Source organism: Podarcis tiliguerta, assembly GCF_965153285.1.
Source record: "Podarcis tiliguerta genome assembly, chromosome: 6".
In the NCBI taxonomy this organism is placed as follows: Eukaryota; Metazoa; Chordata; class Lepidosauria; order Squamata; family Lacertidae; genus Podarcis; species Podarcis tiliguerta.
This window is the reverse complement of record NC_139539.1, coordinates 4214622-4241529: the sequence shown is the minus strand read 5'-3', so window position 1 is coordinate 4241529 and position 26908 is coordinate 4214622. Positions and strand designations below refer to the sequence as shown.

The 26908-nt window shown below is 48.1% G+C and overlaps 1 protein-coding gene across 1 annotated transcript; it reads left to right on the top strand.

The window, feature by feature from the left end:
• The first annotated feature begins 75 nt into the window (after positions 1-75).
• Positions 76-26908, top strand: PSMF1 (proteasome inhibitor subunit 1). The gene is made up of 8 exons (XM_083447607.1): positions 76-253; positions 5510-5667; positions 9514-9666; positions 11294-11376; positions 21073-21267; positions 22911-22964; positions 23069-23227; positions 24524-26908. The coding sequence occupies exons 1-8, from the start codon at positions 91-93 to the stop codon at positions 24573-24575; spliced, it is 1017 nt and encodes a 338-aa protein (XP_083303733.1). The 5' UTR covers positions 76-90; the 3' UTR covers positions 24576-26908.

Sequence of the window (26908 nt, the reverse complement as noted above, 5' to 3'; positions counted from 1 at the left end):
TCAGGCCCAATCCTGGTGACCTGCGCTCTTCCTCTCCGCCTGGATCCTAACCGGCTTGGCAGTCTCTTGCAAGAGCTGGGCGCATGGAACATGGAACCCTGGGGGTCTCTGTTGCACGGCAACCAGATAAGTCGGCAAAGCAAAGCTGGAGGCCATGTTATCACCGTGGCCTCTGCCCCCCTTCTTCTGTGCCCTTTGGACTATGTGGGGCAGGTGGCAGTAGCCATGGCGGAGAGAGCCCGGAAAACACATGGTCAGTAGTAAAGCATGGGAAGGGTGGGAGGGGGTGCGAGGGGGGGTAGCCTGAGATAAATAGTGGGTAGACATAGCAGACGACGCAGCGATTCTTCCAAAACAGCTCTTTATAGTGGTGCCCCGCAAGACGAATGCCTCGCAAGACGGAAAACCCGCAAGACGAAAGGGTTTTCCGTTTGCAGAGGCGCTTCGCAAGACAAATTTCCCTATGGGCTTGCTTCGCAAGACGAAAAATGACGAAAAATTTTGAAAATTTTTTTTCGCTCCAAAACCCCTTTTCCTGAAGCGCTAAGCTGCTAAAAGCATTTTAGCAGCAAAACCGCTAATCCCCCAAGCCTTAAAAAGCCGTTTTTAGCCCTTAAATTGTCAATAGCGCTAATAGCGCTAATCCGCCAATGGGCTTGCTTCGCAAGACGAAAAAAACGCAAGGCGAAAAGACCCGCGGAACGGATTCTTTTCGTCTTGCGAGGCACCACTGTATTTTGTAAGCTGGAACAGAACTGAACAGCAAACAGCTCAGCCGGCCTGCTTTTATAGGCAGCCAGCTGTCAACAATTTAGCAACAACAACCCAGGGTTTCCCCCCTAAAATAACTGACGTGGACCTGAGTGAAAACTACATACACAATACTCCTGGTGGCCAGGGTGAGAACTTCAATACATAACAGCCTGGCTATAGGGGGCTTCCCCAATGGGAAGACATCAGCCTGTGGAGAACAGAGGGAGCTAGGCACAGGTTTAGTCGTGTCCGACACTGGTTTCAAATCCGGGTACTTTAAGATCTTCCCAATGCAGAGAGGATGCAATTCAGAGATTCTCCTGAGTCCTTTGAATTTCAGATTTCTGGAAAGTTAGGAAGCCCCAACATTCCTTAGATTGTTGTTGTTTAGTCGTCTAGTAGTGTCCGACCCTTTGTGACCCCCTGGACCAGAGCACACCAGGCACTCCTGTCTTCCACTGCCTCCCGCAGTTTGGTCAAACTCATGCTGGTAGCTTCGAGAACACTGTCCCACCATCTCGTCCTCTGTCGTCCCCTTCTCCTTGTGCCCTCCATCTTTCCCAACATCAGGGTCTTTTCCAGGGAGTCTTCTCTTCTCATGAGGTGGCCAAAGTATTGGAGCCTCAACTTCACGATCTGTCCTTCCGGTGAGCGCTCAGGGCTGATTTCCTTCAGAATGGAGAGGTTTGATCTTCTTGCAGTCCGTGGGACTCTCAAGGGTCTCCTCCAGCACCAGAATTCAAAAGCATCAAATCTCTGGCAATCAGCCTTCTTTATGGTTCAGGCCTGTTTGGCAATCGCCAGTGTTTGGGGTCCAGTTTGGGGCAGTGGTTAGAGTGCTGGGCTAGAATCTGGGCGACCAAAGTTCAAATCCCAACTTCAGCCATGAAACTCACCTGGGGGGCCTTGGCCCAGTCAGAGTCTCTCGGCCTCCCAGATGCTTAGAAAGCTGAAGTGAGTTTTAATCCATTTTCAGTCTGTATGCACCGACCCAGACCCTGTGACCATTATCTGAAGGGGGGGGGGGGCTCGTAAAAGGGCTAGACAAACTCAGGGGGAGAGAGATCAGGTGTGTTTGAGTTATTGCAGTAGCCCAGTGGAACCTGCTTCTGCAGAGTCTACCAGAGTGGTAGTCAGGGGGTGGGGTAATAATAATAATAATAATACAGTGGTATCTCGGGTTACATACGCTTCAGGTTACAGATGCTTCAAGTTACAGACTCCGCTAACCCAGAAATAGTACCTTGGGTTAAGAACTTTGCTTCAGGATGAGAACAGAAATTGTGCAGTGCCGGCACAGCAGCAGCAGGAGACCCCATTAGCTAAAGTGATGCTTCAGGTTAAGACTAGTTTCAGGTTAAGAACGGACCTCTGGAACAAATTAAGTACTTAACCAGAGGTACCACTGTAATAAATTTTACTTATACCCTGCCCTCCCCAGCCAAGACCGGGCTCAGGGCGGCTAACACCAGGTATAAAAACAATTGATTGAAATATAGCTTAAAAAACAAGATTAAAACACAACATTAAAATGCAGCCTCCTTTCAGCAGAAACTCAAATCAAAAACTTTTTGGGGTATGAAAACGTCAAGTCTTCACCAAGGCCAACTATCCAGACTGGTCCTACGTGGGCCAGAAAAAAGCCAGGGGAGTCCCCAAATAGGAGTTTCATCACAGAAAACAGGAGTGCCTGGCGTGCTCTGGTTTTCTGGAGAAACAACAACATCAGTTATTGTTATTAATATTATTGTTGAATAGGACATCACTATGTCCTCAGTCCAGTATATCTGAAGGTGCGTCTCCACCTCCATCGTTCTGCCCGCACACTGAGGTCCAGCTCCAAGGGCCTTCTGGCGGTTCCCTTGCTGCGAGAGGCCAAGTTACAGGGAACCAGGCAGAGGGCCTTCTCGGTAGTGACGCCCGCCCTGTGGAACGCCCTCCCACCAGATGTCAAAGCGATAAACAACTACCTGACATTCAGAAGACATCTGAAAGCAGCTCTGTTCAGGGAAGTTTTTAATATGTGACATTTTAGTGTATTTTTCATCTTTGTTGGAAGCCGCCCAGAGTGGCTGGGGAAACCAAGCCAGATGGGCGGGGTACAAATAATAAATTATTATTATATTATTATTATTTTCATTGCAGGATGGGCGTAGCCAAGGGAGGGGCAGGGAGGCAGCTGCCCCCCCTTAAACCCTCAAAAAGTATTGAAAAGCATGAACAATACTCTTATTAACTGAGGGTCTGCCCCACCCCCAGCAGAAGCCTGTCCCCCTAACAAAAGCCTGCCCCCCACAATGTCCTCTTTTGGGGGGGATTTTTACCTTTGATCTCCCAACAAAAAGACTGACAACTTTTTGTACCACCACCCCCCAACAAAAATCCTGGCTGTGCCCGTGCGCCGGAGAAGTGTTGGAGGATATGAACTTGAATGCTAACTCAACAATGGGATCCTGCATTCAATTTCACGCCTTGCTGCTGCATCGAGAACCCCGGGGATTAGGACTCGGGCATCCCACAGACTGACCACCCCAAACTCACAACGATATTTGTGAGTGTCTGGAGGCGGTTGGAGGATGGATGGCGACTAACAGATTGAGGCTGAATCCTGACAAGACAGAAGTACTGTTCTTGGGGACAGGAGGCGGGCAGGTGTGGGGGACTCCCTGGTCCTGAATGGGGTAACTGTGCCCCTGAAGGACCAGGTGCGCAGCCTGGGAGTCATTCTGGACTCACAGCTGTCCATGGAGGCTCAGGTCAGTTCTGTGTCCAGGGCAGCTGTCTACCAGCTTCATCTGGTACGCAGGATGAGACCCAACCTGCCCGCAGGCTGTCTCGCCAGAGTGGGGCATGCTCTGGTTCTCTCCTCCCTGGACTACTGCAATGTGCTCTATATGGGGCTACCTTTGAAGGTGACCCGGAAACGGCAATTAATCCAGAATGCAGCAGCCAGACTAGTGACTGGGACCGGCCGCCAGGACCACATAACATCGGTCTTGAAACACCTACATTGGCTCCCAGTACGTTTCTGAGCACAATTCAAAGTGTTGGTGCTGACCTTTAAAGCCCTAAACGACCTCAAAGGCCCAGTAGTGTACAGTATCCCTTATCCTATGTGACTAAGAATGTGTTCCTGTACTCCTTATCCTAAGAGATGCAACAGGAACACAGGAAGGAACACATTCTTAGTCACATAGGATAAGGGATACTCTACACAGTAGACCTGAAGGAGCGTTTCCACCTCCATCGTTCTGCCCGGACACTGAGGTCCAGCTCCGAGGGCCTTCTGGCGGTTCCCTCACTGCGAGAGGCCAAGTTACAGGGAACCAGGCAGAGGGCCTTCTCGGTAGTGGCACCCACCCTGTGGAATGCCCTCCCCACTAGATGTCAAAGAGAAAAATAACTACCAGGCGTTTAGAAGACATCTGAAGGCAGCCCTGTTTAGGGAAGTTTTTAATGTTTGATGTATTACAGTATTTTAATGTTTTGTTGGAAGATGCCCAGAGTGGCTGGGGAAGCCCAGCCAGATGGACAGGGTATAAATAATAAATTATTATAATATTATAATTACTTTCAGGGCGGAATGTTTGCATTCCTCCTCCTCCTCCTCCCCACTTGCTTTTTCTCTCCCCCCTATTTTTTTTTAATGCTTATTTAATTGAGAAGTGCATAACAGAAATACTCAGTAAATGTAAACAGAAAACATGAAAAAATGGTGACAAATACCCTACAACCATTTGTTCCTCCATTATTTGCCTTTTATCTTTTTTGCAATTAATGCCAGTGTGACCTCCGCTCTTCCCTTTTATGTTTCCAAATTATATTTCTTAAATGCACATTTGACTTTAATAATAATAATAATAATAATTTTTAATTTATACCCCGCCTTTCCTGGTTCAAAAAAAAACCAAAAAAAAACCCCAGCATAAAATACGGTATATAGCGTAAATAACAATAAAATCAAAAATCAAAAATCAATTTAGGGGGGAAATCCATCCAATAAACATTAGATTATCACCAGGGCTAGCTGGCTAAATTTGTCCTATTTGGGCCAGTGAGGAGACCTGGGGAGAGTTAGCTGTGGGATCCAAAAGCGGGTAATCTTCACAAAAGGGGGGGGGGGGAGGGGAAGGTAAGGGAACAAAAGATCAGGCTAAGTTCAAATTGAAAACCAGGCGGAATAGCTCTATCTTACAGGCCCTGCGGAAGGAGGTTAAATCCTGCAGGGCCCTGGTCTCATGGGAAAGAGCATTCCACCAGGTCGGAGCCACCACTGAGAAGGCCCTGGCCCTGGTGGAGGATAATCTAACTTGCGCCTTGCTTTTTCCGGCGCAAAACCACCCCGAACCCGGAGCCCGTTTCCGTCCTTCCCGTGCGCTCTGGCGCATAAAAGCCCCAGCGCGCACGCCAACTTGGCGCGCGGTTGCCTCGCTTCGCCATGGACGCGATGCTCGCCTTGTACGCGCTTTCCCGTCGCCGTCGGAACCCCAACGCCCGGCTCCGCGTTGTCTGCCGGGCTTGTGAGTGGAGAGAGCCGGGGACTCTAACCGGGGAAAGGCTTCCTCCTCCCTCTCTTCCCTTTGCGCGCGCGCGGGGGAGGCTGCTTCCCCGGTCGCCACTTTCGCTTTCGCAGCGCGCCTAACCGGAGAGGGACCCTCCTGCGCCGGCGGCTGGTTTTGCGTGCGAGGCCCTTTCTCTTTCTCCTCCTCCTCCTAATCCTTCCTCCTTCCTTCTCTCCTTCCTTCCCCACGTGCAGGCGGCGGCGGCGGCGGCCGGGACGGCGCGATGGCCGGGCTGGAGCTCCTCTACCACTCGGTCTCCCCGGACATCTCCAGCCCGCAGGACGCCTTGATCTGCTACTTGCACTGGAAGCTCATCACGCAAGGCTTCCGCTGCCTCGGCGCCGGCGACCAGGTGAGAAGAGGCGGGTTGCCAACGCTTCTCCCCCCTCTCGGCGCCTCTGCCCAGGTGCGTCGCGGCGAAGGGGGCGTGAGATCGTCTGGGCAGATGGGGAGTGGCGGCAGGCTGCGGGAAGCTGCAGGGGATAAGGCGGGCGTTGCTTTACCAGGCCGGAAAAGGAGGAGGGTTGCCAACTCTTGCCCCTCTCTCGGCGCCTCTGTCCAGCTGCGTAATCGTGCCAGGGGGCGTGGTCTCCACTGGGTAGCTGCGTAGTGGCGGCAGGCTGCGGGAAGGGCAGGGGATAAGGCGGGCGTTGCTTTACCAGGCCGGAAAAGCGGGGGGGGGGAGGTTGCCAACTCTTGCCCCCTCTCTCGGCGCCTCTGTCCAGCTGCGTAATCGTGCCAGGGGGCGTGGTCTCCACTGGGTAGCTGCGTAGTGGCGGCAGGCTGCGGGAAGGGCAGGGGATAAGGCGGGCGTTGCTTTACCAGGCCGGAAAAGCAGGGGGGGGGGAAGGTTGCCAACTCTTGCCCCTTCTCTCGGCACCTCTGTCCAGCTGCGTAATCGTGCCAGGGGGCGTGGTCTCCACTGGGTAGCTGCGTAGTGGCGGCAGGCTGCGGGAAGGGCAGGGGTTAAGGCTGGCGCTGCTTACCAGGCCGGAAAAGGAGGGGGGTTGCCAACTCTTGCCCCCTCTCTCCGCACCTCTGTCCAGCTGCGTAATCGTGCCAGGGGGCGTGGTCTCCACTGGGTACCTGCGTAGTGTTGGCCTCCCCTTTGGCAGGCTGTGAAAAGGGCGAAGGAGCAGGCAAAGTTTTTCAGCTGTGGGCCGGTCCACTGTCCCTCAGACCTTTTGGGGGGGGGGGCGGACTATATTTAGGGGAGGGGGGAATGAACAAATTCCTATGCCCCACAAATAACCCAGAGATGCAGCCCTGATCTGGGAAGTTTTTAATGTGCGACATTTTAATGTATTTTTAATCTTTGTTGGAAGCCGCCCAGAGTGGCTGGGGAAACCCAGCCAGATGGGTGGGGTGCAAATAATAAATTATTATTGTTATATTATTATTTTAAATAAAAGCACACATCCGACTCATGTAAAAAGACGCCGATTCCCGGACCATCCGCAGGCCAGATTTAGAAGGCAATTAGGCTGGATCCAGCCCCCGGGCCTTAGGTTGCCTACCCATGGAGTAGGCTGACTCCTCTTTACTTCCTGGGGCAAAAAAGGAGAGGGGTTGCCAACTCTTTCCTCATCTCTGGGTGCCTCTGGCCAGCTGCATCACTGGGCCTCCCAGGCCAGTGAGAAGCAGTGGCCACCAGTCTAGCAGGATGTGGTATTTGTATTATTATTTTTATTATTATTATTATTATTTATTAATACCCCGCCCATCTGGCTGGGCTGCCCCAGCCACTCTGGGTATCTTCCAACAAAATATTAAAATACAGTAGTCCATCAAACATTTAAAGCTTCCCTAAAGAGGGCTGCTTTCGGATGTCTTCTAAAAGTCTGGTAGTTGTTCTCTTTGACATCTGGTGGGAGGGAGTTCCACAGGGCAGGCGCCACTACCGAGAAGGCCCTCTGCCTGGTTCCCTGTAACCTCACTTCTCACAGGGAGGGAACCACCGGAAAGTCCTCAGCACTGGACCTCAATGTCCGGGTAGAATGATGGGGGTGGAGACACTCCTTCAGGTATACTGGACCAAGGCCGTTTAGGGCTTTAAAGGTCAGCACCAACACTTTGAATTGTGCTCGGAAACGTACTGGGAGCCAGTGTAGGTCTTTCAAGATCAGTGTTATGTGGTCTTAGCGGCCGCTCCCAGTTACCAGTCTAGCTGCCGCATTCTGGATTATTTGTAGTTTCCGGGTCACCTTCAAAGGTAGCCCCACATAGAGCGCATTGCAGTAGTCCAAGCGGGAGATAACCAGAGCATGCACCACTCTGGAGAGACACTCTGCGGGCAGGGAGGGTCTCATCCTGCGTACCAGATGGAGCTGGTAGACAGCTGCCCTGGACACAGAATCTTACATGTTGTGCCTTTCCCCATAACTTACCTTCCTCCCCCACCCTCCAAAAGCCCCAGGTGGGAGGCGGTGGGCTCTCCTTCCTTGGAGCTTTTTAAGCAGAGGTTGGGTGGCCATCTGTCTTGCATGGTTTACCTGAGATTCTGCATTGCAGAGGGTTGGACTGGATGACCCCTGGATCCCTTCAACTCTATGATTCTGTTTTAATTTTGGCTTCCTTTTCCCGTTCTATTATATATATCTCTCTCTCTTTTAAGGGTGTGGCAACCAGAACTGTAGGCAGGTGCTTGCTTTGTTTTAATTTAATATCGTAAAAACTACCTAGAGAACTTGGCTGGATATATAGTTTGCAAATGTCATTCTTCCTGCACATGTTGTTGTTGTTATTTACCTGCCCTTCCTCCTAAGGTATAAATAAAAATTATTATTATTATTATTATTATTATTATTATTATTATGTCCTATGGCACATTGCAGCATTAAAATGTCAGAATTGCTTGTGTATATTTTGTTGTATTACCTACCTTATTTTTATGATTGCATGCTGTTTTTATACTGTGCTTTAATATTGTGACCTGCCCTGGGACCTTAGGGGGAAGGGCAAGTTGTTGTTGTTGTTGTTGTTGTTGTTGTTGTTTTGTTGTTACTACAATGATAAGGAGCCAATCCAGCTTCCCTGGGAAGGGAGTTCGAGTCTGGAAGCTGCAACCACTGAGGAGGTCCTTTCTAGGCCACATTTTTTTAATCTACCGTATTTTTCGCTCTATAGGACGCACTTTTCCCCCTTCAAAAATGATGGGGAAATGTGTGTGCATCCTATGGAGCGAAGACGCCATAGCCCCGCGACCCTCTCCCGGCTGGAGAGGTGACGCGCGGCTATGGCAGGAGCCTCTCCGCTGCGCGCCTTTCCGCTGCTCCCCGACCTGCTCTTTGGGGCTGGTGGTGGGCTTCCCCCCACCAGCCCCAAAGAGCAGGTTGAAAGGAACCTGAAGCCTGGAGAGCGAGAGGGGTCGGTGCGCACCGACCCCTCTCGCTCTCCAGGCTTCCAAGGTAGCCGCCTGAAGGCGACTGAACGCACCTTGAATGACACCTTGTTTTAGAGGGGGAAAACAAGGGGGGGAAATTCTCCCCCTCTCTGCGCAGCGCCTCCTGCCGCTTCGCTGAAGGGGCGCTGGGCAGAGAGGGGGAGGATTTTTTTTGTCTTGTTCTCCCCCCTCTAAAACAAGGTGCGTCCTATGGTGCGAAAAATACGGTACATTTTTATTGGTTTTTTTAACATATCATTTCCAACAATCATTTACCATAACTTCTTATCTTATACAATAATGTAGACTTCCGCCAACAACTTCTGAAGATTTTCCAGTCTTTATCGCTCGTTCTGCATTTCTTAATTTCTCTATTACTTTTAATTGTCCTTAACTAATAATTCTCTTCATCATCTTTCTTGCAATGTTTCAAATAGTCCTCCTTACAGAACTTCTTGCAATCGTACTAGCGTAATCTGTTTATTACAATTGCTTTTCGAATAGTTCCAGGCCACGTTTAAGGACTAGTATCAGACTCAAGAAAGTGCTTGTACTCTTCCTCCTCCCTCCCCAATCCATTTTCCTTTCATGTTGTGTCTATAACCTGTGAATCCGCTGGTAAGGAATGGAGGGTTTAAAAAAAAACTAAGCCACCCCTGGGTGCCTTTTCAGCTGAAGAGGAAGGTAAAAATGCTTTAAATAGCTAGAATTGTGCCCAAAGTCCACCCAAGTCCACCTTCCGCCAGAGGTCAAAGAGATGCAGTCCAGTGAATTTTCAAAAGTTTCACCTGTCTCTTCCGGGGTGTCATTGCACAGCCAGGCGCCAACGAGAGGAAGTCTGAGATGCTGCCTGCCGGGTGGAACGCAGACAGCGACCTGTTCACCCTCCGCTACAGGATGAAGGACGACTCCCGTGACCTCCTGCTGAAGGGGATCATGATGGACGGCAGCATCATCCTCAATGCCATGGTGAGGCGGCTCTGCAGGCGGCTGATAGATAATAATAATAATAATAATTTATTATTTATACCCCACCCAACTGGCTGGGTTTCCCCAGCCACCCTGAGCGGCTTCCAACAGAACACAAAAATACAATAACCATTTAAACATTAAAAGCTTCCCTAAACAAGGCTGCCTTCAGATGTCTTCTAAAAGTTTGGTAGTTATTTTTCTCTTTGACATCTGGTGGGAGGGCGTTCCACAGGGCGGGTGCCACCACCGAGAAGGCCCTCTGCCTGGTTCCCTGTAACTTGACTTCTCGCAGGGAGGGAACTGTGAGAAGGCCCTTGGAGCTGGACCTCAGCGTCCAGGCAGAACGATGGGGGTGGAGACGCTCCTTCAGGTATACTGGACCGAGGCCATTTAGGGCTTTCAAGGTCAGCACCAACACTTTGAATTCTGCTCAGAAACGTACTGGGAGCCAATGTAGGTCTTTCAAGACCGGTGTTATGTGGTCTCGGCGGCCACTCCCAGTCACCAGTCTGCCTGCCGCATTCTGGATTAATTGCAGTTTCCGGGTCACCTTCAAAGGTAGCCCCACGTAGAGCGCATTGCAGTAGTCCAAGCGGGAGGTAACCAGAGCATGCACCACTCTGGCGAGACGGTCCGCAGGCAGGTAGGGTTTCAGCCTGCGTACCAGATGGAGCTGATAAACAGCTGCCCTGGACATGGGAAGCTGCCTTATGTAGTCTGCTGGGCCCATCTGGCCCAGTATTGTTTCCACTGGCTGGCAGCAGCTGCCTAGGATTTCAAGCCCTACCTAGAGTTGGTGCCCTTGGGTCCTTCTGCACGCAAGGAAGATGCTCTGCTCATGACCTGCGGCCCTTTTCTGGCAGCAGAAAGGTCTTTGCTAGAGCACAAGACTCTTCATCTCAAGGTCCCCATGTTAGGCAGAAAATATTCCTGCGCTGCAGGGAGTTAGACTTTCCTGTTTGGTTCAATTGTACTTATTTAATTTGAGCACAGGGACGCGGGTGGCGCTGTGGGTAAAACCTCAGCTCCTAGGACTTGCCGATCGTCAGGTCGGCGGTTCGAATCCCCGCGACGGGGTGCGCTCCCGTTGCTCGGTCCCAGCGCCTGCCAACCTAGCAGTTCGAAAGCACTCCCGGGTGCAAGTAGATAAATAGGGACCGCTTACTAGCGGGAAGGTAAACGGCGTTTCCGTGTGCGGCTCTGGCTCGCCAGAGCAGCGATGTCACGCTGGCCACGTGACCCGGAAGTGTCTTCGGACAGTGCTGGCCCCCGGCCTCTTTGAGTGAGATGGGCGCACAATCCTAGAGTCTGTCAAGACTGGCCCGTACGGGCAGGGGTACATTTACCTTTACCTTAATTTGAGCACTGGAATCTGTTTTTTCACTGCCTGGGATCAAACCTGCCGTATGAGGATAATTGGAGAAGAGTGCCTCTGACCATGCGCAGAGCGAGATTCCTTCCCAGCTCCTTTAATCCCACACAAGGCGGTACAACCTTCAGGAGGGAGATCTTCCTTTTCTGCCCCCCCACACACACTCAGTAGGGGCTGGGCTCATATTCTTCCCGCTTTTCCACCTCTGTCCTTTCCAAACTCAGCTCTGTCTCTTTTCTGTTTTCCCTCCAGGATCCCAAATTACAGAAAGTGACAGCTTTGACCTTGAAAGTGTCCGACTTCGTCAACCCGGAACACCTGGCTGATTTTGACAAGTAATTTCATCATCAAACCTTTTATTGGCATCACATATAAATATCTGAAGGGATGCGGGTGGCGCTGTGGGTTAAACCACAGAGCCTAGGACTTGCTGATCAGAAGGTCGGCGGTTCGATTCCCTGCAACGGGGTGAGCTCCCGTTGCTTGGTCCCTGCTCCTGCCAACCTAGCAGTTTGAAAGCACGTCAAGTGCAAGTAAATAAATAGGTACCACTCCGGCGGGAAGGTAAACGGCATTTCCGTGCGCTGCTCTGGTTCGCCAGAAGTGGCTTAGTCATGCTGGCCACATGACCCGGAAGCTGTACGCTGGCTCCCTCGGCCAATAAAGTGAGATGAACGCCGCAACCCCAGAGTCTGCCACAACTGGACTTAATGGTCAGGGGTCCCTTTACCTTTACCTTACAAACATCCAAAACAAATCAATGCAGAATTGTGCCCAGTGGCACAGAACATTTGCTAAAAGAAAGGAGGCAGAGCAGTCTATCGTCACATCTCTTGGTCTCCAGGGAGATCAGACATCTACAGTGTATTTCGACGACAAAAAACCAAATAGAGATATTTAGCCACTAACTTGGTGAGCTCCTGATCATTCCCCAGTAATAGAAAATGTATGACCTCCAACTCTGGTTTCCAGTTGGGGATGCAGAGTTGATCTAGAAATTGCTGACGGAGATCAGCATATAGTTTACGATTAGGAACCATATGCGTGAGGGTTTCCACCAGGTGGTCTTCACCTGGGCAAGTTCTTTCTCCTTCCTGAGAACCTTCCCCAAAGGAGGTTGGATGGAGTTGAATTAAACCTGGCCAGCGAAAATGCCCTTCTTTCTTGAGGGTTAAGCAGAAATTCAAGGTAATTGTGGTTAGTTTCATCTGCCCAAGAAAGTTGAAAATAAAGAGGGGGACATGTTTTCTCTGCCGCTGCTGTTCGTTCTTGGCGTTCAATATCCCACAACCTAGTTTTTATTATAGCCTATATGGTAGGGACATCGATCACAAAAGTTCCACTGACAGCCCGAGTTGCTATATCTTCTTCTTAAACTGTTGTAGCCCTGGGGAAAGAGAGGGGTCTAGCAAAACTTCGCTTATCTGATGTAAGACAGATGTTTAACCAGCATAGAAGAAATCTCGCCCAGGCGACAGTCTCTACCTTGTGTTAACCTCCCTCTAGTAATTGCAGCTCTTTGTAAAGTTCGTGGGTGCATTTGGAGGAAGAGCGATGTCTGTTTGCAAAGGGGCCCTTGGGTTGGGGGAGACATACGTGGCCTTTCCACAGCTGTGGGAACATAAGCCGAGAACCCAAGCCAGATCAGACATGCATGGGGAAAACTACCGTATTTTTCGCTCTATAAGACGCACCAGACCACAAGACGCACCTAGTTTTTGGAGGAGGAAAACAAGAAAAAAAATATTCTGAATCTCAGAAGCCAGAACAGCAAGAGGAATCGCTGCGCAGTGAAAGCAGCAATCCCTCTTGCTGTTCTGGCTTCTGGGATAGCTGCCCAGCCTGCATTTGCTCCATAAGACGCACACACATTTCCCCTTACTTTTTAGGAGGGAAAAAGTGAGTCTTATAGAGCAAAAAATACAGTAATCATCTTATGTCCAATAGTGGGCAAGCCAAACACATATAGTGCATACATCATTTTATTTGCATATTGTCTTTTTTTTTTTAATAATATTTATTAGAAATTTAACAGTTACAGAGAGAGAGAAAAAGAAAAAAGAGCAATAAAAAGTTTAACAAACAATACATCAAAAATGAAAACAAAACAAAAAAATACATCAAAACAACAGGAAAAACAAAAACATTTAAAAACACATCCAATATTTCAATATCTTTACCTTTCACTTGCTTGTTTCATCGACCTCCTCACACCTCCCTTTTTTGTATTCTAGTTCAGTTAGCTATTTCAGCAAATCCTTTCCCTCTTTCTCAATTTTTTGTTCTATAATTTATCTTAACACAATCTAACTTTAAATTTTCCACTTTGGCCCATTAACAATCAGTTTCTGCTAAGTTTTCTTGTGTGTGTGATTCTTTGTGGCTGATTAGCTGCTCTCCCTGTGCAAAGGTCAGAGGGGGCAGGGTTTCTGTTGAGGCAGGTGATTAGCTGTGGGAGGAGCTTATCAGACCTTGCAGGCCAGCGGCTGAAGAAGGAGCCAAAAGGGTTTTCTTGTGTGTGTGATTCTTTGTGGCTGATTAGCTGCTCTCCCTGTACAAAGGTCAGAGGGGGCAGGGTTTCTGTTGAGGCAGGTGATTAGCTGTGGGAGGAGCTTATCAGACCTTGCAGGCCAGCGGCGCGCGCCTAGTGGCGCGCGCAGTTTGATCCATTTTTTACATTTAGGGGAGCTAGTCTCAAACCTTTGTTGGGGGAGACCTAGGTTTTTTGGGGGTGGGAGTTATTAGTCCTGTCTTCACGCTTTTTAAGATGGAGGACCACTGTAGCCACCCCCAACGACACGTTCTCAAGATGGAGGGGGAGGGAACAGCTGCAGTCGCCTGCAGTTCCTGCGCAATGCTTGCCATCTTGCCAAAGGTTGCAGGCAGCTTTACATGCAGCAATTGCATGTTGATTGCCCTCCTAAAAGACAAAGTCCAGCAACTGGAAGAACGTGTAGCTACGCTCCAAAGAATTAGAGAGCTGGAGCTCTTCTTGGAAGCAGCAGAGCACACCGTCTCCACCAAGGAGGAGACAGGAGACTCCCCTGGGAAGGAGGCTAGTTCACCAACACAGGAGCCCGATATGTGGAGAAACGTGACTCAAAGAAGTAGGAGGCCCAGGGTTCGCTCTGATTGTTTAGAAATACACAATCGCTTTGAGGTCCTCTCCCCTAGCATGGAAGACGAAGAGCAGACTCCATTTGAGGATCTCTCCCTCATTACAGTCGATCAGGTATATGAAGATGAGCAGCAAAGTCAGTCCTCAGGGAATGTGCAGGCGACCTTGGAACGGACCGCTCACGGAAGAACCCCGACCAAACCTAAGAGGAGGCGTGTAGTGGTGATAGGGGATTCCCTACTGAGGGGAACAGAAGCAGTGATCTGTGGGCCTGACAAGATGTCTCGGGAAGTGTGCTGTCTCCCCGGGGCTAAGATCCAAGATGTAACTGAACGACTGCCAGGAATCATAAAACCCACTGACAAATACCCCTTCCTCTTGGTTCATGTGGGAACCAATGACACTGCAAGCAATAGCCTCCAGAAGATCAAAAGAGACTACGAGGCTCTGGGCAGGAAATTGAAGCAATTAAATGCACAAATCGTCATCTCATCTGTCCTCCCAGTTGAACGACGTGGCCCAGGGAGAGAGGGGAAAATAGTGGAAGTAAACAGCTGGCTTCGCAAATGGTGTAAACAGGAACGGTTTGGATTCTTAGATCACGGACTGCAGTTTCTTGAAGATGGACTTCTGGCAAGCGATGGGCTGCACCTCACAACGGTTGGGAGGAATGTTTTTGCCAAAAAACTCAGAAACCTCATCAGGAGGGCTTTAAACTGACTAATGTGGGGGAGGGAGACAGTGCTCTTGAAGGTAGGAGTCTATCAATTGATGAAGATGATCATCCAAATGTCATAGACCAAATGGAGCAAACAGCAAGCAGACCTAGTGGTGGGAGGAAAAAATCCTTAAATAAGAGACACGGGGGAATGACTAATGGACTTCAATGTCTGTACACTAATGCACAAAGCATGGGAAATAAACAAGATGAGCTTGAGCTCTTGGTACAGCAAACTAAATATGACATAATAGGCATCACTGAAACCTGGTGGGATAAGTCCCACGATTTGAATGTAAAAATGGAGGGATACAATCTATTTCAGAGAAACAGACCAGACAAGAAAGGAGGAGGAGTGGCGTTATATGTCAGGGATGTGTATACCTGTGAAGAGATCCAAGATTTAGAACCTCAAAGCCAAAGTGAGAGCATCTGGGTCAAAATTAAGGGAGAGAAGAATAACAGTGACCTCATTGTGGGAGTTTACTATAGATCCCCAAGCCAAACAGAGGACATAGATGATGCCTTCATGGAACAGATGGCCAAGCATGCAAAAGGAAGGGAGCTAGTAGTAATGGGGGACTTCAATTACCCAGATATTTGTTGGATGTCAAACTCAGCCAAGAGCATAAGGTCAAAGAGATTCCTCACTGGCCTTGCAGACAACTTTATTGTCCAGAAAGTGGGAGAAGCAACAAGAGGAACAGCCATTTTAGATCTGGTCCTAACCAATATCGATGACCTGGTTAATGGGGTAGAAGTGGAAGGATCATTAGGCGCAAGTGATCATGCTCTTCTGAAGTTTACTATACAGCGGAAAGGAGCAGCCAAGCATACTAGGACTCAATTTCTTGACTTTAAGAAAGCCGACTTCATAAAACTTAGGGAAGTGCTGGGTGAGATCCCATGGACAGTAATACTAAAAGGAAAGGGAGTTCATGATGGCTGGGAGTTTGTTAAGAGGGAGATAGTAAAGGCACAACTTCAGGCAATACCAATGAGACGGAAACATGGAAGGTGCCTAAAGAAGCCAGGGTGGCTATCTAAAGAACTTTTAACTGAGTTAAGATTAAAAAAGGATGTGTACAAAAAATGGAAAAGGGGGGAAACCACCAAAGAGGAATTCAAACAAATAGCCAGCACGTGTAGACACAAAGTCAGAAAAGCTAAAGCACAGAATGAACTCAGGCTTGCTAGAGAGGTTAAAAACAACAAAAAAGGCTTTTATGGGTATGTTCGTAGCAAAAGGAAGAACAAAGAAACAGTGGGGTCACTCAGAGGAGAAGATGGTGAAATGCAAACAGGGGACACAGAAAGGGCTGAACTCCTCAATGCCTTCTTTGCCTCAGTCTTCTCCGATAAAGAAAACAATGCCCGACCTGAAGAATTTGGAGCAAATGATTCAGCAGAGGAAACACAGCCCAGAATAACTAAGGAGATAGTACAAGAATACTTGGCTAGTTTAGATGTATTCAAGTCTCCAGGGCCAGAACTGCATCCAAGAGTATTAAAAGAACTGGCAGATGTGATCTCAGAACCACTGGCAATCATCTTTGAGAATTCCTGGAGAACAGGCGAAGTCCCGGCAGACTGGAGGAGGGCAAATGTTGTCCCTATTTTCAAAAAGGGGAAAAGAGAGGACCCAAATAATTACCGCCCAGTCAGTCTGACATCAATACCAGGGAAGATTCTGGAGCAGATCATTAAGCAAACAATCTGTGAGCACCTAGAAAGGAATGCTGTGATCACCAATAGTCAGCATGGATTTCTGAAAAATAAGTCATGTCAGACTAACCTGATCTCATTTTTTGACAGAATTACAAGCCTGGTAGATGAAGGGAACGCAGTGGATGTAGTCTACCTTGATTTCAGCAAGGCATTTGACAAGGTGCCCCATGATATTCTTGTAAAGAAGCTGGTAAAATGCGGTCTTGACTATGCTACCACTCAGTGGATTTGTAACTGGCTGACTGACCGGACTCAAAGGGTGCTCATCAATGGTTCCTCTTCATCCTGGAGAAGAGTGACTAGTGGGGTGCCACAGGGTTCTGTCTTGGGCCCGGTCTTATTCAACATCTTTATCAACGACTTGGATGATGGACTCAAGGGCATCCTGATCAAATTTGCAGATGACACCAAACTGGGAGGGGTGGCTAACACCCCAGAGGACAGGAGCACACTTCAAAATGACCTTGACAGATTAGAGAACTGGGCCAAAACAAACAAGATGAATTTTAACAGGGAGAAATGTAAAGTATTGCACTTGGGCAAAAAAAATGAGAGGCACAAATACAAGATGGGTGACACCTGGCTTGAGAGCAGTACATGTGAAAAGGATCTAGGAGTCTTGGTTGACCACAAACTTGACATGAGTCAACAGTGTGACGCGGCAGCTAAAAAAGCCAATGCAATTCTGGGCTGCATCAATAGGAGTATAGCGTCTAGATCAAAGGAAGTTATAGTGCCACTGTATTCTGCTCTGGTCAGACCTCACCTGGAGTACTGTGTCCAGTTCTGGGCACCACAGTTCAAGAAGGACATTGACAACTGGAACGGGTCCAGAGGAGGGCAACCAAAATGGTCAAAGGCCTGGAAACCATGCCTTATGAGGAACGGCTAAGGGAGCTGGGCATGTTTAGCCTGGAGAAGAGGAGGTTAAGGGGTGATATGATAGCCATGTTTAAATATATAAAAGGATGTCACATAGAGGAGGGAGAAAGGTTGTTTTCTGCTGCTCCAGAGAAGCGGACATGGAGCAATGGATCCAAACTACAAGAAAGAAGATTCCACCTAAACATTAGGAAGAACTTCCTGACAGTAAGAGCTGTTCGACAGTGGAATTTGCTGCCAAGGAGTGTGGTGGAGTCTCCTTCTTTGGAGGTCTTTAAGCAGAGGCTTGACAACCATATGTCAGGAGTGCTCTGATGGTGTTTCCTGCTTGGCAGGGGGTTGGACTCGATGACCCTTGTGGTCTCTTCCAACTCTAGGATTCTATGATTCTATAATTCTTTATAACATTTCTGCTAAAACCATATAACTTCATTCCAGCATTCTTCTAACATTCATTAATTTTCTAGTATTTCTGTAAATATACTTTGAATTTTTTCCAATCTTCTTCCACCGACTCTTCTCCCTGGTCTCGGATTCTGCCAGTCATTTCCGCCAATTCCATGTAGTCCATCAGCTTCATCTGCCATTCTTCCCGGGTGGGTAGATCTTGTGTCTTCCATTATTTGCATATTGTCTTTCCATAGTTCAAACCATGCTCAAAGGCAGCTTGCAACAGGGAAAAGTACACCATTGCAAACAAAAGGAGTCATAAACAAGAAATAATAATAATTAATAATTAATAATAATTAATTTTATTTATATCCCGCCCTCCCCAGCCGAAGCTGGGCTCAGAGCGGCTAACAACAATAAAAGTAACACAGTTTACATAAAATCACAATCAATTAATTGAAATGCATTCTAAAATCAATTCATTCTAAAATCAATTCAAAATCAAATTAATGGTAACCATTGGGCAAGAGTTCTGATAACACGGAGTCATAGACTCATAAGAGTTGGAAGGAACCTGAGGGTCATCTAGTCCAACCCCCGGCCGTGCAGGAATCTCAGCTTAAGCAGGAATCTCAACATCAAAAAGTACACGGCCAAATTAGACATTTTCCCACCGATGGATTTCTGAATTATATCCGACCTTTTCTCCAAGGAGCTCAAGGCAGAATGTACTCTTCTCCCTGCTCCTCGTTCCATCTCCCTAACAACCCTGTGAGGTAGGCCAGACTGAGAAGAGCAACTGGCCAAGCATTTTCAGGAGACATTGAGTCAGTGGCGTAGCGTGGGGGGTGCAGGGGGGCCGGCCGCACCGGGCGCAACATCTGGGGGTTAGGGTTAGGGGGCGCAAATCCACAGGTTAGGGGGCGCAAATCCACGGGTTAGGGGGCGCAAATTACTTGCCTTGCCCCGGGTGCTGACAACCCACGCTACGCCACTGCATTGAGTGACTGAGCCTGAAACCTCTTGTGGGCTTGTTCTCTGCCAACAGTTAGATATCTTAGATAGCCCTTTTTTAAACAAACACAATGGGGTCCAGTATATTCTAAATATTATTTTTTTTGTATAATAATAATAATAATAATAATAAATTATTATTAATACCAGGAAAGGTCCTAGAACAGGCTTCCTCAACCTCGGCCCTCCAGATGTTTTTGGCCTACAACTCCCATGATCCCTAGCTAGCAGGACCAGTGGTCAGGGATGATGGGAATTGTAGTCTCAAAACATCTGGAGGGCTCAGGTTGAGGAAGCCTGTCCTAGAACTAAATAGATAAATAAATATTTCTACCCCGCCCATCTGGCTGGGTTTCGCCAGCCACTCTGGGCGGCTTCCAACAAAAGATTAAAATACAGTGGTACCTCAGGTTACATACGCTTCAGGTTACATACGCTTCAGGTTACAGACTCCGCTAACCCAGAAATAGTGCTTCAGGTTAAGAACTTTGCTTCAGGATAAGAACAGAAATTGTTCTCCGGCGGCACGGCGGCAGCAGGAGGCCCCATGAGCTAAAGTGGTGCTTCAGGATAAGAACAGTTTCAGGTTAAGAATGGACCTCCGGAACAAATTAAGCACTTAACCCGAGGTACCACTGTACATTAAACCATCAGACATTGAAAACTTCCCTAAACAGGGCAGATGTCTTCTAAAAGTCAGATAGTTGTTTATTTCCTTGACATCTGATGGGAGGGCGTTTCACAGGGTGGGCGCCACTACCGAGAAGCCCCTCTGCCTGGTTCCCTGTAACCTTACTTCTCGCAATGAGGGAACCGCCAGAAGGCCCTCGGCGCTGGACCTCAGTGTCTGGGCTGAACGATGGGGGTGGAGACGCTCCTTCAGATATACTGGACCGAGGCCGTTTAGGGCTTTCAAGGTCAGCGCCAACACTTAGAATTGTGCTCGCAAATGTACTAGTACAGTGGTACCTCGGGTTACATACACTTCAGCTTACAGACTCCGCTAACCCACAAATATTACCTCAGGTTAAGAACTTTGCTTCAGGATGAGAACAGAAATCGTGCTCCCGTGGCACGGCAGCAGCAGAAGGCCCCATTAGCTAAAGTGGTGCTTCAGGTTAAGAACAGTTTCAGTGGCGGAAATGACTGGCAGAATCCGAGACCAGGGAGAAGAGTCGATGGAAGAAGATTGGAAAAAATTTATATTTACAGAAATATTGCAAAATCAATGAATGTTAGAAGAATACAGTGGTGCCCCGCAAGACGAATGCCTCGCAAGACAGAAAACCCGCAAGACGAAAGGGTTTTCCGTTTTCAGAGGTGCTTCGCAAGACGATTTTCTCTATGGGCTTGCTTCGCAAGACGAAAATGTCTTGCGATTCTTGAGGGTTTTTTTCGCTCCCCAACCCCTTTTTCTAAAGCGCTAAGCTGCTAATAGCCTTTTAGCAGCTAATCCGCTAATCCCTTAAGGCTTTAATAGCCGTTAATAGCCCTTAAACTGCTAATAGCGCTAATCCGCTAATGGGCTTGCTTCGCAAGACGAAAAAACCGCAAGATGAAGAGACTCGCGGAACGGATTCTTTTCGTCTTGCGAGACACCACTGTAATGCAATGAAGTTATATGGTTTTAGTAGAAATGTTATAAAGAATTAAGCAAAAACTGATTGTCAATGGGCTAAAGCGGAAAATTTAAAGTTAGATTGTGTTAAGATAAATATAGAACAAAAATTGGGAAAGAGGGAAAAGATATGCTGAATTAGCTAATTTGAACTAGAATACAGAAAAGGGAGGTGTGAAGAAGTCGAGGAAATAAGTGAATGAAAGATAAAGATATGGAATTTGGATGTGTTTTTAAAAGTTTTTGTTTTTTCTTGTTGTTTTGATGTACTGTTTTTTCTTTCTATTTTTGATGTATTTGTTAATTTTTTTTACTGTTTTTTATTTTCTCTCATACTTTCTTTTTGTAACTATAAAACTTTTAATAAATATTATTTTTTTAAAAAAAAAAGTTTCAGGTTAAGAACGGACCTCCGGAACGAATTAAGTACTTAACCCGAGGTACCACTGTATGAGTCTCAATGTAAGGTCCAGAGACACCCTTGTTATAGCAGTTAAAACAGTTTCCCACTGTGTGGTCGAAACGGGGATCTCTAATTCTGTCTGCCTTCCCTCCCGCCTCAGAGTGTACCAGAACACAGAGGAGCTCCAGGCACAGGTCACGACTCACATCATCTCTCCCTTCGAGGCGGCCACAGAGAGGAGCGCGGCCAAGGAGGAGCCCCGGCGTGAGCGGAACCCGTCTCCTCCCAACCCTCCCGACCATGACCCGCTGTGGATCCCGCCTCGCCATCCCCACGGCAGCCGGCAGCCCAACTGGTAAAGCCCCTTGTAATGCGGCAGAGAGTGGGGAGGGACTGGCTTTGCTCCAGAGGTTGACTCAGGGATGCTCCTAGCATAGCTGTCAACGTTTCCCCCTTTTTAAAGGGAAATTCCCTTATTCCGAATAGGATTCCTTGCAAGAAAAGGGAAAAGTTGGCAGCTATGGCTCCTAGGTTCACATGTGCAAGGCTGGATCCTAGCGCTGAGCTGAGCGTTGCTTAGATTTCCTTGTCTTCTCTCTTTTTTTAAAAAAATTGCATTTTATTTATTTGTTAACATTCTTATATTACATTGGTAAATGTTGTCGTAGTACATTAGAGGACTTACTATAATATAATTTCCAACACGTATACATAAATTATATATGAATTTTATATACCTAGAAAGAGAATGAAAGAAAAAAAGAAAGAAAGAACAAAGAGAAAAACAAAAACAAATTCCCCCCCCCCAAAATCATATACATAACAACACACCAGACTTCCTGTCTTTCCCATTGTATATTCCTTTTTTTACAAATGAATGTACTCTTATTATTGTATATTTCTTTACATATTATCTAATACATTCCTATATCAGTATGTACTCTTAGTCTTATTTCTCAACTCAGTCTCACTCCAACGTCAATCAAATGCTAGCATAGATAGCGAACCTTTACTGTATTTTTTAACATATGTTTTATATCTATCCCACTTTTCCACAAATTTTTGTTTTGAATAGCATCTCAGGGTATTGGTTACCTGCGCCATTTCAGCTAATTCTTGTAGCTTACAATGCCAGTCCGTTATTGTCGAGGCTTCTTGTTCCTTCCACCCCTTTGCCACCAAAGTCCAAGCTGAGGCCGTTGCGTATAAGAATACCTCCCTAAAGGCCTTTGGGATGTCCCTGCCAACAATGCTTCACAGAAATGCCTCTGGTCTTTTTAAAAAGGTTATTCCAAACGTTTCCTTGTCTTTCTCTGATCTAATCAGAAGTACCATTTTGGGGGGACAGGGGGTGGGCTGGTGTGGAGGACTCCCTGGTCCTGAATGGGGTAACTGTGTCCCCGAAGGACCAGGTGTGCAGCCTGGGAGTCATTCTGGACTCACAGCTGTCCATGGAGGCACAGGTTAATTCTGTGTCCAGGGCAGCTGTCTACCAGCTCCATCTGGTACGCAGGCTGAGACCCTCCCATTACGTTTCCGAGCACAATTCAAAGTGTTGGCGCTGACCTTTAAAGCCCTAAACGGCCTCAGTCCAGTATACCTGAAGGAGTGTCTCCACCCCCATCATTCAGCCCAGACACTGAGGTCCAGCGCCAAGGGCCTTCTGGCGGTTCCCTCATTGCGAGAAGTGAGGTTACAGGGAACCAGACAGAGGGCCTTCTCGGTAGTGGCGCCCGCCCTGTGGAACGCCCTCCCTTCAGATGTGAATGAAATAAGCAGCTATTCTATCTTTAAAAGACATTTGAAGGCAGCCCCGTTTAGGGAAGTTTTTAATATTTAATGCTGCATTGTTTTTAACATTTGATTGGGAGCTGCCCAGAGTGGCTGGGGAAACTCAGCCAGATGGGTGGGGTATAAATAATATATTATTATTATTATTATTATTATTATTATTATTATTATTCTCAACCGAGAGTAAAAACGCTTTTTCCATTTCAGGCCAGACCCCATGGGGCCCTTCGCCGTTGGAGGAGAAGACCTGAACCCCTTTGGGTAAGTCAGTCCCCTTTACCTGAAAGGCTGTTATTTTAAAAATAAAAATAAGAAGTTTACAGCCCATGCATCTTCTCCAATCTCCCCAAATTCTTCTTGCTCAGGAGCCGGAGTGGTGGGATGATCATGGATCCGCTTCGTTCAGGGTTTCCAAATCCCATTCTCGACCCGTCTTCAGGGCTCCCCAACAGGCTGCCTCCAGGATCCGTGCCTCCCGGTGCCAGATTCGACCCCTTTGGACCCCCTGGGGCAAACCGGAGTGGGTAAGTAGGGGGGCAAGTTTGCAGGGAGGGACAGGGACGGACACCGGCCTAGAATTTTAGCGTTGAAAATGTTGCTGCGTTCGAGACATTTTCATGCCAGGGGCAGGAAATCAAAACAGCTGCTCCCTTTTCACTAATTGAACCAATAATTAAGTCAACCCGTACCCAGCGGAAACAATAGCATCCTGCCATCTGGAGGAGCTGCAGAGATTTAGCTAGGTTTTAAGAATGGGGCCTGCTTTTCAGGGTTGCCGTAGTTCAGAGTCAGTGCATCTGCTTGGAGTGCAGAATGCTGCTGGTTCAATTCCTGGCGTCTCCAGGCAGGGAAGGGAAGGGCACACACTCTCACTCTCTCTCTCTCTCTCTCTCTCTATATATATATATAATTTGTTCCTGCATGTGAAACTGAAAATGCAAAAATAATCTCCCTCTCTCTTCTCTCTCTCTCTCAATATATACACACACACAGACACACAGAGAGAGAGAGAGAGAGTTTATTTTAGCATTTTCAATTTTACATGCAATAACAATAAAATAAAATAAAACTTAATAATAATAATAATAATAATTAATAATAATAATAATAAATTATTATTTGTACCCCGCCCATCTGGCCGGGCCTCCCCATCCACTCTGAGCGGCTTCCAACAAGGATGAAAAATACATTAAAATGTCACACATTACAAACTTCCCTGAATGCCTTCAGATGCCTTTAGATGTATTCTAAAAGTCAGATAGTCGTTCTCCTTGACATCTGTTGGGAGGGCGTTCCACAGGGCAGGCACCACTACTGAGAAGGCCCTCTACCTGGTTCCCTGTAGCTTTACTTCTCGCAGTGAGGGAACCGCCAGAAGGCCCTCAGAGCTGGACCTTGGCATCTTGTGGGGCCGGACTACATTTTGAGGGGGAATGAACGAATTCCTGTGCCCCACAAATAACCCAGAGATGCATTTTAAATAAAAACACACATTCTACTCATGTAAAAACACACTGATTCCTGGACTGTCAGCGGGCCGGATTTAGAAGGTGATTGGGCCGGATCCGGCCCCCGGGCCTTAGTTTGCCTACCCATGCTGTAGACGGAATGGGTAGCATTTTATTCTTGCTCACCCTAGAACAGGCCTAGAACTGGCCCTCCAGATGTTTGGGACTACAATTCCCACCATCCTTAGCTAACGGGACCAGTGGTCAGGGATGATGGGACTTGTAGTCCCAAAAACCTGGAGGGCCAGAGTTTGCCTATGCCTGCCCTAGAATATGGGGAGTGACGGTTGATGCTCTTTGTTCGCCTTCCAGGCCAAACCCTGACCACCTGCCGCCGCCCAACTACGACGACATGTTCATGTGAAGACTGCTGAGGACCTGCTCCCTTCGGGTTGATCGGCACTCATCTCTGACCCCCAAGCGTTTGGGGCACGGGCTTCCGTCTGCAAGGAGGCCGCCACCCTGTCTCCTGCTTTGATTTCCCACCACATAAACCGGAAGAAGAAGGCGTGTGCATAGAAATGTGTATATGTATATTTTCCCCCTCTCTCTTCCCCTGCTGCCCCAAACTCTTTAGGTTGACTTCCCCGTCGCCCCGAAACAGCAGGCGCCCGTGAAAAAGGACGGCCGTGCTCTTAACATCTGCTGGGGGGTTGGTTTTCGAAGGATGCGACGGGGCCAGGGAGGAATTGTCCCGTTCCAAAACCTGGGTGTGCCCAGCAACCCAGTTGGCCACTGATGGTTTCTGACGCCAGTCATAGCAGGGGCAGGTAGGGAAGAGTTGGACCAATTGAAAGCCCAGCCTCCAAAATGCCTCCGCCCTCCCCAGCCTGTCACTCAAAACAGTTTCCAACTTAAAAACCCCTTTTTTCCTTGAAAGGCCATTTCCCCGTCCCCCTATTTTCCTAGCTTCTGATGAAACCAGCTGGCTACCTGGCAAGTCAAACAAACCCCCCACAAAAAAGGCTTTTTCTTTTCCCAGGTGGCACATTTGAGTTGGCACAGAGCGGGCTGGTAAATAGCAGCAGGGTGAGCGGGTGTTCGTGGCAGGCAAATTGAGTTGGCTCCTTGGTCTGGGCTGAGCCGTTTATAAACAGCGTTTTGCTGCTGGCATCCCTGTCTTGTGATGATGTGTTTTGCTTTTTAGAGGGTATCTCTTGCATGCTGGTTCGAGAACAGGCTTCCCAAACTAGAATTCCCTCCAGAAGGCTAGGACTACAATCCCCATCAGCCTCAGCTTGGGGGCGGGACAGCTGGGTCCCCAGAACTGCCTCTGAAAGCACAGCAACTGTGTGGTTCCCCTTCTCCCGTTGCCACACACACACACACACAGCCGCCCTCAGCAAAGTAGGCCCAGATCAACCTCTTTGTTTTGCATGCACGGACGTGGACTTCCTTTGCGGGCTCTGTGCCTTTTGAACTGCAGGCTGGCAGCAGAAATTCAACAGGTGAAGTTTCCTCCTTTTATACTAAGGAACAGCATCCCTCTCCTCGCTCAGCTGCTGTTAAGGGAACAGATCCATTAAAAATAAAACACACAATAATATTGGATAGCGTACAAGCAAAAAAAAGGTCAATTGTTTCTATCTGTCTCTTCCTCTTGTGGACTTGGGATTCTGTTCCCCTTAAGTACAAAAGGGCCTTTTATGCTGCCTGGCTGCTGTTTTGGCTTCTCTGGGGACTAGGGCTTGAAGTGGAGGCGAACATATTCTACCCTCTCCCTTCAGGATAGGGAGCTGGCTGGCCAATACTGCAGGGCTGTGTGGAAAAGGCTTGCCCCGCCCTCCTCTCTTTGGCCAGAAATGGCGTTCTCTGCCTTATCTTCCAGGCACTGCCAAACAGCGTTTCTCGCGGAAGGGGAACCTGTGACCCTCCGGTCATCTGATTCCCATCAGCCCTGAGCATTGGCCATGCTGTCTGCAAGGGCTGATGGGAGTCCTTCAGCATCCATAGAACATCAGCCTCTCTGTCTCTGATGCGGCTGAAAGACTTAGCAGTATACTCTGCCTTAGAGCAAGTTCCCGCATTCCTTTTCCAGCACGGTGGTCACAGTGGCCTTCGAGTTAGCTTTGTGTGTCTGTGAAAGAGAGAGAGAGGACAGTTTTCTTCCTCTACTTGGCGAGTTTCTATTATTCCACCCCGTCCATCCCTTCAAAGAGGAGGCAATGCTGTGATTTTTCAGGTCAGCTGATATTATCAGATTGTTTTTTCCTGCAAGGCTTGCAGCCGCCACAAGATGGCTTAAAAAAAAAATATTGAAATTGCGTGATTCTCTGAGTGGTGCAGCTGCTTTGCTCTTCACCACGTCACTAGGAGGTCTTGGGAACCGCCTGCCACCAGAGACGGCAACATTTCTGCTTGGAGCAGTTACCATACCAGGCAGGGGGCTGTTTGGGTGTGGACTGGCAGCACATGACTTCCGAAAGCCATCTAAGCTCTTAAGAAGCACAGGGAGTCAACCTGGAGCGTTCGTTTCCCCTTGGGGTGTTCCAGTGGCTTTGAGACTTCCAAACTGCTGCATTTTCTACTTGCTTGAGAACAAAAAGCGGGCGATCCCTGCTCCACAGCGACATTGTCTCTACGGACAGGCTGTGATTTGATATAATAAGGGCTGTGTGTGTTGTCATAGGGGTGACCTGAGTAGGTGTGTTGCAAGTTAACCCCTTTAAAGTAATAATAAAAGTTCGTGCTCTTTCA